At 44.1% G+C, this 17,283-nt stretch overlaps 1 protein-coding gene and 1 long non-coding RNA gene across 3 annotated transcripts in view; one reads left to right on the forward strand and one right to left on the reverse strand.

The window, feature by feature from the left end:
- LOC140728617 (uncharacterized) overlaps window positions 1–939 on the forward strand; it is a 79,961-nt gene extending 79,022 nt beyond the window's left edge. The window contains exon 4 of the long non-coding RNA XR_012099123.1: window positions 849–939. This is a non-coding gene — a long non-coding RNA (uncharacterized lncRNA). The remainder of the gene's footprint in view (window positions 1–848) is intronic.
- The window catches only part of slc15a2 (solute carrier family 15 member 2), a 359,727-nt gene that overhangs the window by 171,148 nt on the left and 171,296 nt on the right, over window positions 1–17,283 (reverse strand). For both annotated transcript variants that reach the window (XM_073047618.1, XM_073047617.1), the window contains exons 10-11: window positions 7,445–7,531; window positions 6,223–6,312 (exon numbers count right to left, since the gene is read on the reverse strand). In XM_073047618.1, coding sequence (XP_072903719.1) covers window positions 6,223–6,312; window positions 7,445–7,531 — 177 coding nt within the window. The remainder of the gene's footprint in view (window positions 1–6,222; window positions 6,313–7,444; window positions 7,532–17,283) is intronic.

The following is a 17,283-nucleotide window of genomic DNA, read 5'->3' on the forward strand; positions in this document are numbered from 1 at the left end:
TGAGCCTGGCATCCGGGAGTCTCTGTCGTGACCACAGAACCTCCTGTCTGTACCTCTAACTATCGAGTCCCCTATCACTACCGCTCTCCTCTTCTTTCACCCTCCCTTCTGCACTGCAGATCCGGACTCAGTGCCAGAGATCCAGCTGCCGCAGCTTGTGCCATGCAAATCATCCCCATCAACAGTATCCAAATCATAATTTATTAACAAAGTATGTATGCAGAATACGGTTTGTCTCCTCCAGATAGCCATAAAATCCAGAAAACCATAGAAGTAGTTGAAAGAAAGATTAATTGCTCTCCTGCATGTAAAGAAAAAGGAACAAAAACTCACAAACTCCAAACCACCCACCCCTCACTTGCAAAGGAACTAACAGATCATCCACACAGAGAAACAACAAGAACATCAAACCCCACGACCTCAGCTTGCCAACTGACAACAAGGAAGAATGGCTGCGAATTTGAAAATAAGGAGAGAACTGGAAGAGCAATATGAACTGCAGCTATTTTGAACTACAGTCCATTCCACAAATCTCAGAATTTCAATAACATCTCCAAGAGCATCGACTTGAACCAGTGGACTCTCCAAGGGAAGTGACTCAAACCAGCAGCTCCTCCGAGGGCAGTGACTTGAACCAGCGCACAACTCCACCCACAAGGATCCTACATCTTCCATCCTATGTTACCCCTTTCTAAGGATTTAATTTAATTTTTACCAACTACACTCCATACCCTCTGGCTACCTCGCATTGTCTTGTTTATTTATTATTGTACTGCCTTGCACTGTTTTGTGCACTTTATGTAGTCCCATGTAGGTATGAAGTCTAATGTAGTTTTGTCTTGTTTCAGGTAGCACCATGGTCCTGGAGGAACATTGTTTCGTTTTTACTGTGTACTGTACCAGCAGTTATGGTTGAAATGACAATAAAAGCAACTGGACTTGACTACCTGCCTGTCCTTTCAATACAATGTGTATCTTTTTAAGTTATGTTCCCGACTATGATCTTTTTCAGCCACTACTCAGTGATGCCCAAACAGTCTTGCCTACCAATCTACAAGATCATCTGCCTTATTCCATGTACATAACACCTTCAATATGCATTCATCACCCTTTACAAAAGGTTATACTTTCCCTAGAAGAAATTCCAATGATCCAGAAATCTGAAATCCCCTGCTCTTGCACCAGTTCCTCAGCCACTCATTCATCTGTAGTATCATTTATTCCTACCCTGGCTAGCATGTGGTAATGGGAGTAATTCAGAGATGACTACCATGGTGGTCCTGCTGTTCATCCTCTTTCCTAACCCCCTATAGACACTGCACAGGACCTTTTTCCCTTTCTACCTATGTCACTATTGCCAATATGTACCATGACCTCTGGCTGCTCACCCTCCCTCAAAGATCTTCTGCTATCACTCTGAGACATTCTTGACCCTAGCACCTAGGAGACAACACACCATCCTGGCATATTTTTCACGATTACATAATCTTCTGTCCGTCCCCCTAGCTATCAAGATTCCTATCACTATTGTTCTGCCTGACTTTACCCTTTCCTCCTGAGCCTCAGAGCCAGCCATGTTGCCATTGGCTTGGGTGTCTGGATAGGTTATCACCCTCAACAGTATCTGAGGGGAACTCTGCACTAACGGCTTACTTCTCTTAGTTCTCTTGGTCTCCCATCTACTATCTGAAGCCTGTGCCCCGGGTGTGACTACCTCAGTCAAAGTCACATCTATGAGGATTTCAGCCTTACAAATGGTTCTGTATACATCCAGCTTATGCTCCAGTTCATTGACTTTGTTAGTCAGGAGCTGAAGAAGGGAGCACTTCCCACAGATGTAGTTATTATGGAGACCATCTGGTACCCTGCAATCCCACATTTTACAGAAGCAGGATTAAATTGCCTTAACTACCATCCTATCACCTTGCAGCTTTGGCTCTAATTTTTTAAGCTTAAGTTCTAAAATCAACTAAATGACTTCAAAAGACTCGGCAACTTAGTGAGATTTGTGACAGACAGTGTGGTTTGTGGGATTTTTTTGGTGGAAGATGCGGAGAGGACAGGAGAGAAGGTGGCTGAGGATGCTGTGGGAAGGAGTGTCCCTATTGCACAAAGTACTTTGTGCTGATGAATGGCTCTAAGGAGGAACGGCCAATACTCCCAAGGGAGAGCCTGTTGGTTCAAGATGGATTTCAAGCAAAGTTCGGAATGTGTTGTGTGCTTTCACGCAGACTGTGGGTCCAGCATGTGATTAACAGGACAACTTCAAGGTGATCTTCAAATTTATGTGCACATTTAGACTGGTCTAACTATAATGGGCCCTTTTATTTTTTTTCCTTTTCTTTTTCCAACTAACTGTTCCACAAAGCTGAAATTTCTAAATGCACTTAAAAACATTATGTGGTGTACGATCTGTTATTTTGTGCTGACCGACAATTGTGTATGGCAGTATTTACACAACATTAGCTCAAATTGAGGCTTCTTTAATTGAACGTCACAATGTTCCTGTTTGGGTGAACCCCAAATCATATTAACTCACATGCAAATCTAGCCTGTTAACCAGCTCTGCTAACAGCCATGGGGCTCAGTGGTGAGAAGGCCAGCTTGCTTAGTGGTGAGAAGTGATCTCCTCACTGCTGAGCCCCATGGCTGTTAGCAGAGTTGGCTAACAGGCCAAGTTTCCATATGGGCAGGTGAGGGGAGTTACAGTTATTATTGGTAAAAAGTAATAAAACTAATAACGAAGTGCCAAAATTAATCCCTGAGGTCTATGCAATATCTGTATGTCTCCATTCTCTGCACATTCTGCCTATCTAAAAGCCTCATTCTGATCTCAAATGGACCTGAAGATTCGTTCTTCCTCTCCATAAATGGCTCTATTGTATTTGTCTGCACCACCATCCCTGGCATTGCATTCCATGCACCTGCCACTCTCTGTGTAAAAAGCCTTGCTCCACACATCTCCTTTGAACTTTCCCCATCTCAAGTTCATGCTCTCCAGCTATACATTTGGATTTAATGAAAAGATACTGAACATCTGTCCTATTAATGCCCTCATAATCTGATATAAACTTGTAAAGGTTCTATTCTCCACACCTTCTCATTAATTACCCTCAGATTCTACCACTTACCATAAGACCAGAAGACACAGGAGCCAAAATAGGCAGGTTGGCCATTGATGTTGCTTTGCCATTTTATTGTGGGTGATATATTATCCCTCACAACCTCATTCTCCTGCCTTCTCCTCATAATCTTTAAAGCCCTTACTAATCAAGAACCTATTAACCTCTGCTTTAATGGTCGAAATGTGGTCACATTGGTTCAATGGACCAATGCCTTAGAATGCCTTAACATTATCTGTGTGTGTTTTCCCTGGATGCTTTGGTTTCCTCCCACTGTCCAAAGATGTATCCGGTAGGTTAACTGGCAATTGTAAATTAGACCATAAGACATAGGAGCAGAATTAGGCCATTCAGCCTATCATGTCTATTCCACCATTCCATCATTGTGGATCCCAGATTATGTTCAACCCCATACACCTGCCTTTGCATTGTATCCCGACGCCCCGATCTATCAGGAATCTATCAACTTCTGCTTGAACTATACCCAGGGACTTGGCTTCCACCACAGTCTGCAGCAGACCATTCTACAGATTCAGCAGTCCTTGGCTAAGAAAATTCCCCCTTACTTCTGTTCTAAAAGGTTGCCCCTCAGTTTTCAGGGTGTGCCCTCCAGTTTTGGATATCCCCACCAGAGGGAACATCCTCTCCACATCCACCTTATCCAGTCCTTTCAAGCATTCAGTAGGTTTCAATGAGATCCCCATGCATTCTTCTAAATTCCAGTAAGTACAGACCCAAAGCGGCCAACCCTTATGTTAACCCTTTCATTCCTGGAATCAACCTCGTGAACCTTCTCTGGACGCTCCCCAATGACAACACATCCTTTCTGAGATATGGGGCAAAAAACTGCTGACAATATTCCAAGTGTGTCCTGACTTGTGTCTTATAAAGCCTCAGAATTATCTCATTGTTTTTATATGAGAAACACAGAAATATAGAAAAACTACAGCACATACAGGCCCTTCGGCGCACAATGCTGTGCCGAGCATGTACTTACTTTAGAAATTACCTAGGGTTATCCATAGCCCTTTATTTTTCTAAGTTCCATGTACCTATCCAGGAGTCTCTTAAAAGACCCTTTCATATCTGTTTCCCCTTGAAATAAATGCTAACACTGAATTTGCCTTCTTTACCACAGACTCAACCTGTAAAATTAACATTCTGGGAGTCGCGTATGAGGACTCCTAAGTCCCTCTGCCCCTCTGATGTTTGAACCTTTGCCCCATTTAGATAATAGTCTGCACTATTGTTCTTTTTATCAAAATGTATTGTAAGACCAGAAGACCATAAGACATAGGAGCAGAATTAGGTCATCTGTCCCATCGAGTCTGCTCCACCATTCAATCATGGCCGATCTTTTTCTTCTCTTTCTCAACCCCGGTTCCCGGCCTTCTCCCTGTAATCTTTGATGCCATGTCCAATCAACACCCTATCAATTTCTGCCTTAAATACACCTAATGACCTGCCCTCCACAGCTGCATGTGGCAACAAATTCCACAAATTCACCATCTTTTTGGCTAAAGAAATTTCTCCACATCTTTGTTTTGAAAGGGCGCCCCTCTATCCTGAGGCTGTACTTGTGTACTCTTGTCCTAGACTCTCCCACTATGAGAGAGAAACATCTTTTCCACATCTACTTGGTCTAGGCCTTTCAAAATTTGAAAGGCTTCAATGGGAATCCCTTCTCATCCTTCTAAATTAGGTATTAATATTGAAGTAGTAAAATGGATTCAACAGTGGCTGGATGGGAGATGCCAGAGACTAGTGGTGGATAACTGTTTGTCAGGTTGGAGGCCGGAGACTACTGGTGTGCCTCAGGGATCTGTACTAGGTCCAATGTTGTTTGTCATATACATTAATGATCTGGATGATGGAGTGGTAAATTGGATTAGTAATTATGCAGATCATACTAAGATAGGTGGCATTGTGGATAATGAAGTAGGTTTTCAAAGCTTGCAGAGAGATTTAGGCCAGTTAGAAGAGTGGGCTGAAAGATGGCAGATGGAGTTTAATGCTGATAAATGTGAGGTGCTACATTTTGGTAGGAATAATCAAAATAGGACATACATGGTAAATGGTAGGGCATTGAGGAATGCAGTACAACAGAGTGATCTAGGAATAATTGTGCATAGTTCCCTGAAGGTTGAATCACATGTGAATAGGGTGGTGAAGAAAGCTTTTGGTATACTGGCCTTTATAAATCAGAGCACTGAGTATAGGAGTTGGGATGTAATGTACAAGGCATTGGTGAGGCCAAATTTGGAGTATTGTGTACAGTTCTGGTCACCGAAATATAGGAAAGATGTCAACAAAATAGAGAGAGTACAGAGGAGATTTACTAGAATGTTACCTGGGTTTCTGCACCTAAGTTACAGAGAAAGGGTGAACAAGTTAGGTCATTATTCTTTGGAGCGTAGAAGGTTGAGGGGGGACTTGATAGAGGTATTTAAAATTATGAGGGGTTTAGATAGAGTTGACGTGGATAGGCTTTTTCCATTGAGAGTAGGGGAGATTAAAACAAGAGGACATGAGTTGAGGGTTAAAGGGCAAAAATCTAGGGTAACATGAGGGGAACTTCTTTACTCAGAGAGTGGTAGCTGTGTGGAATGAGCTTCCAGTAGGTGGTAGAGACAGGTTCGATTTTGTAATTTAAAAAAAATTGGGATAGGTATATGGACAGGAAAGGAATGGAGGGTTATGGGCTGAGGGCAAGTAGGTGGGACTAGGTGAGAGTAAGTGTTCGGCACGGTCTAGAAGGGCCAAGAGGGCCTGTTTCCGTGCTGTAATTGTTATATGGTCATATATGGAAACAGGCCATCTCGGCCCTTAGAGTCCATGCCGAATGCTTACTCTCACCTAGTCCCACTCATGTTTGAGTCCAGATGAAGGGTCTTGGTCCAAGACACCAACTGTCTATATGCATCCATAAATGTTCATGCTAACAGGTTGGAGGCTACCCAGACAACATATGAGGTGCTGCAGCTCTAACCTGATAGCATTGACATCAACTTCTCCAACTTTGAGTAATTTCTTCACATACTACTTTCTTTTGCCATTCCCCATTCTGGATCATCTTCATCTTACAGAACAAGTTCCTTACCATCTGATCAAAAAGTGCCCAGAACATTGGGAGGGGCAGATAGAGGAAGAGAACTCGGGAAACCATCTTAATTTCTTTGATCAACTGCTTCTGTAAGCAAAAAAGAAAGTAGATTTAAGTATTGCATCAATAAATACTTTGGCTTACATATGTAAAATAGTATTGTTACGAAGGATGAACAACTCTGATGGGCAGAAGGGTGCAAGGTTGCCCATGTCCCCCTCTCTTGGGAGAATCACAAACCGTTACTGTTACCATGCTGCTCATGAGAGAGAATGAGAGAGAGACACAGATAAGAGGAAAACAAGTGGGAACATCTGCTGCTATTAACACCGGGAGAGAGAGACCATATTATGACTCCTGTAAGTCATATTATGACTCACGGCTCCGGAGAGGGCTGTTTACTTGGTACTATTCTGTTCATTAAAATTCCTCCGTGGACAGCCGGAGTGGGCTGGTTTGATGGACTAAGCCATTCAAAACTGATTGACACCTGAGACCCCGTGAGTAGAGATTAAAGTGAGGTCTGGGGAGACACCCCTCAGACACACCAGGAGACACACCAGGAGACACACTAGTGAGCATCAGAAACCCATGAGAAAGTGTGGGGCATCGGAGACCGAAGGAATGATCGGTCAATTTTAACTCACAGTGTTTACAGCGAGGCCGGTGGGGGCTTGTGTGTGTGTCCACCCTTGCCTGGGTGACGAGTCCACCACGGAAGAATGGTCTAGCTAAAGGACAGAGGAGTCATACCTGAATGGCCACAACAACACATCGACGGATCAAAATCGTAAAGAAAGGTTTGCAAGACAATAGCTGTCACTGTTTGATCGCCCTCTCTCTCTCTCTCACCAACAATTACAACACATCGACCAACAACTACCTCAGCTGCATGAACTGAACTGAACTTTATATTTCCATGTGACAATTCATTATCCCCTAGACAACGACAGAGCTTGTTTATTATTGATTATTATTATACTCACACTTTTAGGTTTAGTATTGCTAACGTGTATTATCTGTATATTGGCATTGTTGATATTGATTTGTATATTTTTACTAATAAACACTGTTTGGAAAATAGTACCAGACTCCAACGGACACTTCTATCTTTGCTGGTAAGACACCCAGTTACGAGGTACGTAACAGTATGAACAGTTATTTCAAAATGACCTAGATTAAATTATTCAAAAAAGCCAATGGAAGAGTCTCACGTAACTGGATACTTTTCAGTTGCCCAGTCAAGCCAATGTTCCCTCTTTGGATAAGTGCTGGAGCGATGTTTCCACCGATTGTGAATTGAAAACTGTAAGGAAAGACATTTCTTTACCATTTCACCTAGACTGATTTTGAAATTGACCAAAAAATTTAAGACTTGAAATTAACCTGCACTCAGGCTGGTCAGGAAAATGTTTTTTCCTGGGTAATCCATGGTTAGAAGCACCATTTCTGAGTCTACACACATCTTAAATAAGAAACATTACACAATCTTGCATTCAACGTCAGTAATACCAAGGAAATGATTGTGGGCTTCAGGAAGAGGAAGTCCAGGGAACTTACACCAGTCCTCATTAAGGAGTCAGCATTACAAAGTTGAACAGTTTCAAGTTCCTGTAGATCTATCCTGGGTCCAATTATAATGCAGGTACATCAGTGGCTAAATTTCATTATGAGTCTGAAGAGACTTATATGTCACTAAAGACTCAAGCAAATTTCTATAGCTGTACCATGGAGAAAATTCTAATTGGATGTATCTCTGTCTGGTGAGAAGAATTGAAAAAAAGTTGCAGAGGGTTTTAAACTAGGCCAGTTCTATCATGGACATCTTTAAGATTCAGATTCAGATTCAGTTTATTGTCATTTATAAACCACAAATACAATGCAGTTAAAAAAAATGAGACAACGTTCTCTGGAATGATATCACGAAAAAGCACAAAACAGACCACACAAGAAAAACCACATAACGTTTGGTAATCCCCAATCCAGAGTCCGGAGAGGCTGCTGCGTATCGATATTGCGCTACCGTCTTAGCACGTTTCCCAGAAAAGAAAGAAAAGGTGATAGCTCAGAAAAGTGGCATCAATCATTAAGTACTCCACTACCCAGGCCATGCGTTCTTCTCATTGCTACCATCAGGGAGGTGTTACAGGAGCCTGAAGACACACACTCAATGTTTTAGGAGCAGTTTCTTCCCCTCCACCACTTTCAGTGGTCCATCAACCCATGAACACTATTTACTATTTATATCTCTTTTTTGCTCTACATATTTAATTTTTATATATATTTTATTCTGGATGGTATTAATCTGTAATTTCCCTCAATCCTGGGTACTCTACGAGAAGCCTGGGAGCTTGAGGGTTTGGTGCAGTGTCCTTGCTGTTCCTAGTAGTACACTCTTCAGGACTGAGATCTCAGATGTTATTCCCAGTATTTGTGAAGCCATTCTCCCAGCCCAGGTTTCACAGCTCTAAGTGTTCCTATCACCACCAGGATTACCCTGGCTTTAATCTTCCATATCCTTTCCATCTGCTCTTTCAAGCCCTAGTATTTCTCCAACTTCTCATATTCTTTCTTCCTGATGTTACTGTCATTTGGAATTCTATTACTATTGTTTTCTTCAGTTCCTTGTCCAACATTACTATATCTGGTTGGTGGCCAGTACCTGCTTATCAGTTTGGAAGTCCCACAGGATCTTAGTTAAGTCATTCTCCACTAACTTCTCGGGTGTTTCCCATTTGGACTTGTGAGTATCAAATCCATACTCAGCACAGATGGTCCTGTACACAATTCCTGCAACTTGATTGTGCCATTCAGTGTATGCTGCCCCTGCCGGCATCTTGCACTCTGATACTATTGCTCTTGTGCTCACAGTGTTTGTTCATGCACAGCCACAGGCAGTGCCTCTGTGCTGTTCCTTAGTCCTGCCATATCTAGCCATTAGTAAGACTTTTTTCTGTCAGCCACCTCTGATATCTGGTAATGGCAAACACTACCTCACTTTTTTAATATACATTATTTCTGTTTATTCTGTTTATATATTCTTGCTATTGAGGGAGTGCAGCGTAGGTTCACAAGGTTAATTCCTGGAATGGTGGGACTGTCATATGTTGAAAGGTTGGAGTGACTGGGCTTGTATACACTGGAATTTAGAAGGATGAGAGGGGACTGATTGAAACATATAAGATTATTAAGGGATTGGACACGCTGGGGGCAGGAAGCATGTTCCCGCTGATGGGTGAGTCCAGAACTAGAGGCCACAGTTTAAGAATAAGGGGTAAGCCATTTAGAACAGAGATGCAGAAAAACTTTTTCACCCAGAGAATAGTGGATATGTGGAATGCTCTGCCCCAGAAGGCAGTGGAGGCCAAGTCTCTGGATGCTTTCAAGAGAGAGTTAGATAGAGCTCTTACAGATAGCGGGGTCAAGGAATATGGGGAGAGGGCAGGAACGGGGTACTGATGGTGTATGATCAGCCATGATCACAGTGAAATGGCAGTGCTGGCTAGAAGGGCCGAATGGCTTACTCCTGCATCTACTGTCTATTGTCTACACAATTTGTAATCTATTCAATATACGTATACTGCAAGCAAATTATTTATTTATTTATTATTGTTGTTGTTGTTGTTGCTGTTCTTCTTCTATATTATGCATTGCATTGAACTGCTTTTGCTAAGTTAACAAATTTCCCGACACATGCCGGTGATGATAAACCTGATTCTGATTGTGATGGTACATCCCATGCAATGACTTTTCCTGCCATGGCCTCTGGTCCCATGGCTCTAAGTTACCTACTTTAATTTTCATGTCCCCTGCTTCGTCTGGTCAGGGAGAGTGAGGAGATGACAGAGAGGAGTTACAGGCAGGTTGTCACACTGGGGCCACGGGAGGCAGACAAATGGGTCACAGTTAGGAGAAGGAAGGGGAAGAGTCAAGTACTAGAGAGTACCCCAGTGGCTGTACCCCTTGACAATAAGTATTCCTGTTTGAGTACTGTTGCGGGGGGACAGTCTACCTGGGAGGAAGCAACAGCGGCCGTGCCACCGGCACAGAGTCCGGCCCTGTAGCTCAGAAGGGTAGGGAAAGGAAGAGGAAGGCAGTAGTAATAGGGGACTCGATAGTTAGTGGGTCAGATAGGTGATTCTGTGGACGCAGTCAGGAGACCCGGATGGTAGTTTGCCTCCCTGGTGCCAGGGTCCAGGATGTTTCTGATCGCGTCCAAGATATCCTGAAGTGGGAGGGTGAGGAGCCAGAGGTTGTGGTACATATAGGTACCAATGAAATAGGTAGGAAAAGGGAAGAGGTCCTGAAAGGAGAATATAGGGAGTTCGGAAGGCAGTTGAGAAGAAGGACCACAAAGGTAGTAATCTCGGGATTACTGCCTGTGCCACGAGACAGTGAGAGTAGGAATGGAATGATGTGGAGGATAAATGTGTGGCTGAGGGATTGGAGCAGGGGGCAGGGATTCAAATTTCTGGATCATTGGGACCTCTTTTGGGGCAGGTGTGACCTGTACAAAAAGTACGGGTTACACTTGAATCCTAGGGGGACCAATATCCTGGCGGGGAGATTTACTAATGCTACTGGGGAGACTTTAAACTAGAATGGTTGGGGAGTAGGAGTCAATTAGAAGAGACTAGGGGAGAGGAGGTTAGTTCACAAATAGAGAAAGCTAGTAGACAGTGTGTGAGGGAGGATAGGCAGGTGATAGAGAAAGGGAGTGCTCAGACCGAAGATATAGGAGAGAAGGAAGAAAAAGATAATAAAGTTGTTTGCACCATTAGGGATAAACCGAGAGGAAGAGGTGGAGAGTTTCTTAAATGCATCTATTTTAATGCTAGGAGCATTGTAAGAAAGGTGGATGAGCTTAGAGCATGGATTGATACCTGGAAATATGATGTTGTAGCTATTAGTGCAACATGGTTGCAGAAGGGGTGTGATTGGCAACTAAATATTCCTGGATTTCGTTGCTTCAGGTGTGATAGAACTGGAGGGGCAAGGGAGGGGGTGTTGCATTGCTTGTCCGAGAAAATATTACAGCGGTGCTTTGGCAGGATAGATTAGAGGGCTCGTCTAGGGAGACTATTTGGGTGGAATTGAGGAATGGGAAAGGTGTAGTAACACTTATAGGGGTGTATTATAGACCACCTAATGGGGAACGGGAATTGGAGGAGCAAATTTGTAAGGAGATAGCAGATATTTGTAGTAAGCACAAGGTTGTGATTGTGGGAGATTTTAATTTTCCACACATAGACTGGGAAGCCCATTCTGTAAAAGGGCTGGATGGTTTGGAGTTTATAAACTGTGTGCAGGATATTTTTTTGCAGCAATACATAGAGGTACCAACTAAAGAAGGGGCAGTGTTGGATCTCCTGTTAGGGAATGAGATAGGTCAGGTGATGGAGGTATGTGTTGGAGAACACTTCGGGTCCAGTGATCACAATACCATTAGTTTCAATACAATTATGGAGAAGGATAGGACTGGATCTACAATAAATATAGGCAGTATGGAGTAAATGAGGTGCTCACGGAATATAAAGAATGTAAAAAGAATCTTAAGAAAGAAATTAGAAAAGATAAAAGAAGATATGAGGTTGCTTTGGCAAGTAAGGTGAAAATAAATCCAAAGGGTTTCTACAGTTATATTAATAACAAAAGGATAGCAAGGGATAAAATTGGTCCCTTAGAGAATCAGAGTGGACAGCTATGTGTGGAGCCAAAGGAGATGGGGGAGATTTTGAACAATTTATTTTCATCAGTATTCACTAAGGAGAAGGATATTGAATTGTGTAAGGTAAGGGAAACAAGTAGGGTAGTTATGGAAACAATGATGAATAAAGAAGAGGATGTACTAGAGCTTTTAAAGAATATAAAAGTGGATAAGTCTCCAGTTCCTGACAGGATATTCCCTAGGACCTTGAGGGAAGTTAGTATAGAAATAACAGGGGCTCTGACAGAAATATTTCAAATGTCATTAGAAACGGGGATGGTGCCGGAGGATTGACATATTGCTCACATGGTTCCATTGTTTAAAAAGGGTTCTAAGAATAAACCTAGCAATTATCAGCCTGTAAGTTTGACGTCAGTGGTGGGTAAATTAATGGAAAGTATTCTTAGAGATGGTATATATAATTATCTGGATAGATAGTGTCTGATTAGGAGCAGTCAACATGGATTTGTGCGTGGAAGGTCATGTTTGACAAATCTTATTGAATTTTTTGAAGAGGTTACTAGGAAAGTTGACGAGGGTAAAGCAGTGGATGTTGTCTATATGGACTTCAGTAAGATCTTTGACAAGGTTCCACACGGAAGGTTAGTTAGGAAGGTTCAATCATTAGGTATTAATATTGAAGTAGTAAAATGGATTCAACAGTGGCTGGATGGGAGATGTCAGACAGTAGTGGTGGATAACAGTTCGTCAGATTGGAGGCCGGTGACTAGTGGTGTGCCTCAGGGATCTGTACTGTGTCCAATGTTGTTTGTCATATACATTAATGATCTGGATGATGAGGTGGTAAATTGGATTAGTAAGTATGCAGATGATACTAAGATAGGTGGCGTTGTGGATAATAAAGTAGGTTTTCCAAGCTTGCAGAGAGATTTAGACCAGTTAGAAGAGTGAGCTGAAAAATTGGAGATGGAGTTTAATGCTGGTAAGTGTGAGGTGCTACATTTTGGTAGGACTAATCAAAATAGGGCATACGTGGTAAATGGTAGGGCATTGAAGAATGCAGTAGAACAGAGTGATCTAGGAATAATGGTGCATAGTTCCCTGAAGGTTGAATCACATGTGAATAGGGTAGTGAAGAAAGCTTTTGGTATGCTGGCCTTTATAAATCACAGCATTGAGTATAGGAGTTGGGATGTAATGTTAAAATTGTACAAGGCATTGGTGAAGCCAAATTTGGAGTATTGTGTACAGTTCTGGTCACCGAAATATAGGAAAGATGTCAACAAAATAGAGAGAGTACTGAAGAGATTTGCTAGAATGTTACCTGGGTTACAGCACCTAAGTTACAGAGAAGGGTTGAACAAGTTAGGTCTTTATTCTTTGGAGCGTAGAAGGTTGAGGGGGGACTTGATAGAGGTATTTAAAATTATGAGGGGGATAGAGTTGACGTGGGTAGGCTTTTTCCATTGAGAGTAGGGGAGATTCAAACAAGAGGACATGAGTTGAGAGTTAAGGGGCAAAAGTTTAGGGGTAACACAAGGGGGAACTTCTTTACTCAGAGTGTGGTAGCTGTGTGGAACGAGCTTCCAGTAGAAGTGGTACAGGCAGGTTCATTATTGTCATTTAAAAAAAATTGGATAGGTATATGGACAGGAAAAGAATGGAGGGTTATGGGCTGAATGCATGTGGGTGGGACTAGGTGAGAGTAAGCGTTTGGCACGGACTAGAAAGGCCAAGATGGCCTGTTTCCGTGCTGTAATTGTTATATGGTTATATGGTTATTGTCATGGTCCGGTCCGTAAAGTCTGCATTCCGGTTACGGTCTGGTCCATCGATCCTTATTCCTGGTTTTCCTGTTTTCCCTCGTTCCATTGGGTGCCTTAATTGTGGCACCTGATTCTCATTTTGCGCTGACTCCATAAATAGCTTCAGGATTCAGCTTCAGGCTGCTGGACTGTTCCCTTCCCCTTCCTTCTAAAGCTTTGCCTGCAACCTAAATCTGTCCATGTGCCTTGCCCAGCCTGGTGCTGGAGTTTCCTCGTCCTGTGCTGGATTGTCCCCATCTGAATCCTTGGCAGTTCCTTTGGCAAGTATCCTCAGCAAGCATCCCAGCCCTGCAAAAGTATCCCAGCCCTGTGTGAAAGTATCCCAGCCCTGTGTCCTAGAAAGAGTCCTGGCCCTGCGCTCCAAGGAGGTGTCCTGGCTCTGTACCCAAGAGCTGAGCCAAGCCTAGTCCAAGAACCGTGTCCTGCCCAGGAGTTCCAGCCTCCCAAGGCCAAGGCTCTCTAGTTCCAGCCTCCCAAGATGTAGTTAAGGCTTTGTGTTCTTGTCCTGTCCACGTGTCCCATCCAGTCCTGTAGCCCAGCCACATCATGACCTGTAGCCACGTCTTGTCCTAGCCTAGACCTGGGTTCTGGTTCCAAGTCAAGACCCAGGTTCCTAGTTCCAACCAAGACCTAGGTTCCGGGTCCTTGTCCAGGCTCTGTTTCGGAGTACTGTGTTCCCTGTCTGAATTTGAGCTCCATGTCCTTGTCTAGTTCTGTTTCCTCACCCAGCCCAGGAGTTCCTAGCCCAGCCCAATGCTGGGCATTCTTCGTCCTGTGCTGGGGTATCTTGTCCTGCCCTGTAGCCATGTCCTGTCCTTGCCAAGGTCCTAGTCCTGTGTCCTTGACTGGATCTGGGTTCTGAGCCTGAGTCAAGACCCATGTTCTGGGTCCCTGTCCAGTCTCTGGCTCGGAGTCCTAGCCCAGGCACTTAGTTCCAAGTTCCTTGTCCTGGTCCCACTTTCCTTGTCTTAGTCCTAGCCCTGGGCCTGAATCCTAGTCTCGTCCAGGGCCTGTGTGTCAATGTTCAGTGTTGTACTTTCTCAAAAAATCTAGTCCTGTTCTCATACTTCAGTGTCTGTGTCTTGCATTTGGGTCCGCCATCAACGTCACCCCCCTTATGACAGCTATCTGAGGTATTCTCATAGCAGGTCATCCTTAGGGGCCATCTTCTGATATACTCATGGATATTTTTCATTTCTTCCAGGACTGTGGCTTCCAGTTCCTTATCCAGCATAATATTGTGGTTGATATCTGATGACTGGCAGGGTGAATGTGTTGATGCCTCTGATCTTGTTCTTCCCATTCAGCTGGCTTTTTATGACCTGTTTCACTCTTCAGAGAAACTTGGATGTTGCAGTCTTCCTTACATGAGAACATAAGAAATTGGAGCAGGAGTAGGCCATCTGGCCCAATGAACCTGCTCTACCATTCAATTAAGATCATAGGTGATCTGGCCATGGACTCTCTCCAATGGTAACACATCCTTTCTGAAGATATGGGGCCCAAAACTGTTGACAATACTCTATGTGGGGCCTGATTGTCCTCTGGTGATGATCTTTGCATCATCAATGGGACGGGAGAGGTTCTCGAGGATTGAAGTGTTGCAGATGTTGTTCCTTTATTCAAGAAAGGGAGTAGAGATAGCCCAGGAAATTATAGACCAGTGAGTCTTACCTCAGTGGTTGGTAAGTTGATGGAGAAGATCCTGAGAGGCAGGATTTATGAACATTCGGAGAGGTATAATATGATTAGGAGTAGTCAGCATGGCCTTGTAAAGGGCAGGTTGTGCCTTGCGAGCCTGATTGAATTTTTTTGAGGATGTGACTAAATACATTGATGGAGGAAGAGCAGTAGATGTAGTGTATGTGGATTTCAGCAATGCAATTGATAAGGTACCTCATGCAAGGCTTAGTGAGAAAGTAAGGAGGCATGGGATCCAAGGGGATATTGCTTTGCGGATCCAGAACTGGCTTGCCCACAGAAGGCAAAGAGTGGTTGTAGACAGGTCATATTCTGCAAGGAGATCGGTCACCAGTGGAGTGGCTCTGGGATCTGTTCTGGGACCCTTTGTCGTGGTCCGGTCCGTAAAGTCTGCGTTCCAGTTCACAGTCCGGTCCGTGGACTCCGAACTCTGAATCTTCTGGCTGTCCGTTGTTTCAGTTGGGCTTAATCACAGGCACCTGCTTCTCATATTGGGGCTGGAATATAAGTGGCCCTGGGTTTGAGTGTGGTTGCTGATTCGTCTCATCGGTATCCTGTCCTTGCCGTTACCCTATGGTGGATTTGTCCCTTCCTGTCCTTGCCTCCGTTGGGTAAGTCAGGCCATCTTGGCCGTTACCCTGAGGCTGGACTGTTCCCTTCCTTCCCTCTTAAGCCTGGCCTGTAGCCCTGCCGGCAACCTCACCTGCGTCCTCACCTGTATCGCCGTCAAGTTCAGCAGCCGAAGTGAGACCGGAGCCTTGCCACGCCAACAGAAGGAACTATCTATCATTGAGCTTGGAACTGTTTCTGTGTCCCTGTGTTTAGTGTCCATGTATGAGTCCCAGCCCTACGTCCTGTTCCCAAGGAGGGGTCCCGGCTCTGTGTTCTGTGTTCCTGGTCTCGTCCAGGGCTAGTGTCCATGTCCAGCTATGTCCCTGCTTCTGCTTTTCTCCCCCTCAACTTAGGCTCCACGTTCCTGTTCCCCCTCAACCCAGGCTCTGCGTTCCTGCTCTTCCCTCAATCGAGACCAAGTCTGAGTTTCATATCCTTGTCCAGCCCTGGAGTCCAGTGTCCTGCCCCACGTCCAGTCCTGTTGCCTTGCCACATCCAGTCCTCGCCTGGATCCGGAGTCCGAGCCCGAGTCAAGACCCAGGTTCCGGGTCCCTGTCCACTCTCTGGTTCCTAGTTCCTAGTTCCTTGTCCAGGTTCCTAGTTCCTAGTTCCTCGTCCAGGTCCCACTTTCCTACTCTAGTCCTAGCCCATGCCCTGTCTCCTAGTCTTGTCCAGGGCCTGTGTCTTGTCCAGCGTAATTTCTTCCCCACTTCCCGTGCTTTCTTGATACACCTAGTCCTCTCCCTAGGACTTCAGTGTCTGTGTCTTGCATTTGGGTCTGTTCCCAACGCCCACCTTATGACACCCTTACTCTTTGTGATTTTTATAAATGACCTGGATGAGGAAGTGGAGGGATGGGTTAGTAAATTTGCTGATGACACAAAGGTTGGAGGTGTTGTGGATAGTGTGGAGGGCTGTCAGAGGTTACAGTGGGACATCAATAGGATGCAAAACTGGGCTGAGAAGTGGTGGATGAAGTTCAACCCAGTTAAGTGTGAAGTGGTTCATTTTGGTAGCTCAAATATGATGGCAGAATATAGTATTAACGGTAAGACTCTTGGCAGTGTGGAGGATCAGATGGAACTTGGGGTCCCAGTCCATGGGACATTCAAATCAGCTGTGCAGGTTGATTCTGTGGTTAAGAAGGTGTATGGTGTATTGGTCTTCATCAATCATGGAATTGAATTTAAGAGTCGAGAGGTAATGTTGCAGCTATATAGGACCCTGGTCAGACCCCACTTGGAGTACTGT

The sequence above is a fragment of the Hemitrygon akajei genome, chromosome 5 (assembly GCF_048418815.1).
Source record: "Hemitrygon akajei chromosome 5, sHemAka1.3, whole genome shotgun sequence".
NCBI classification, from domain to species: domain Eukaryota; kingdom Metazoa; phylum Chordata; class Chondrichthyes; order Myliobatiformes; family Dasyatidae; genus Hemitrygon; species Hemitrygon akajei.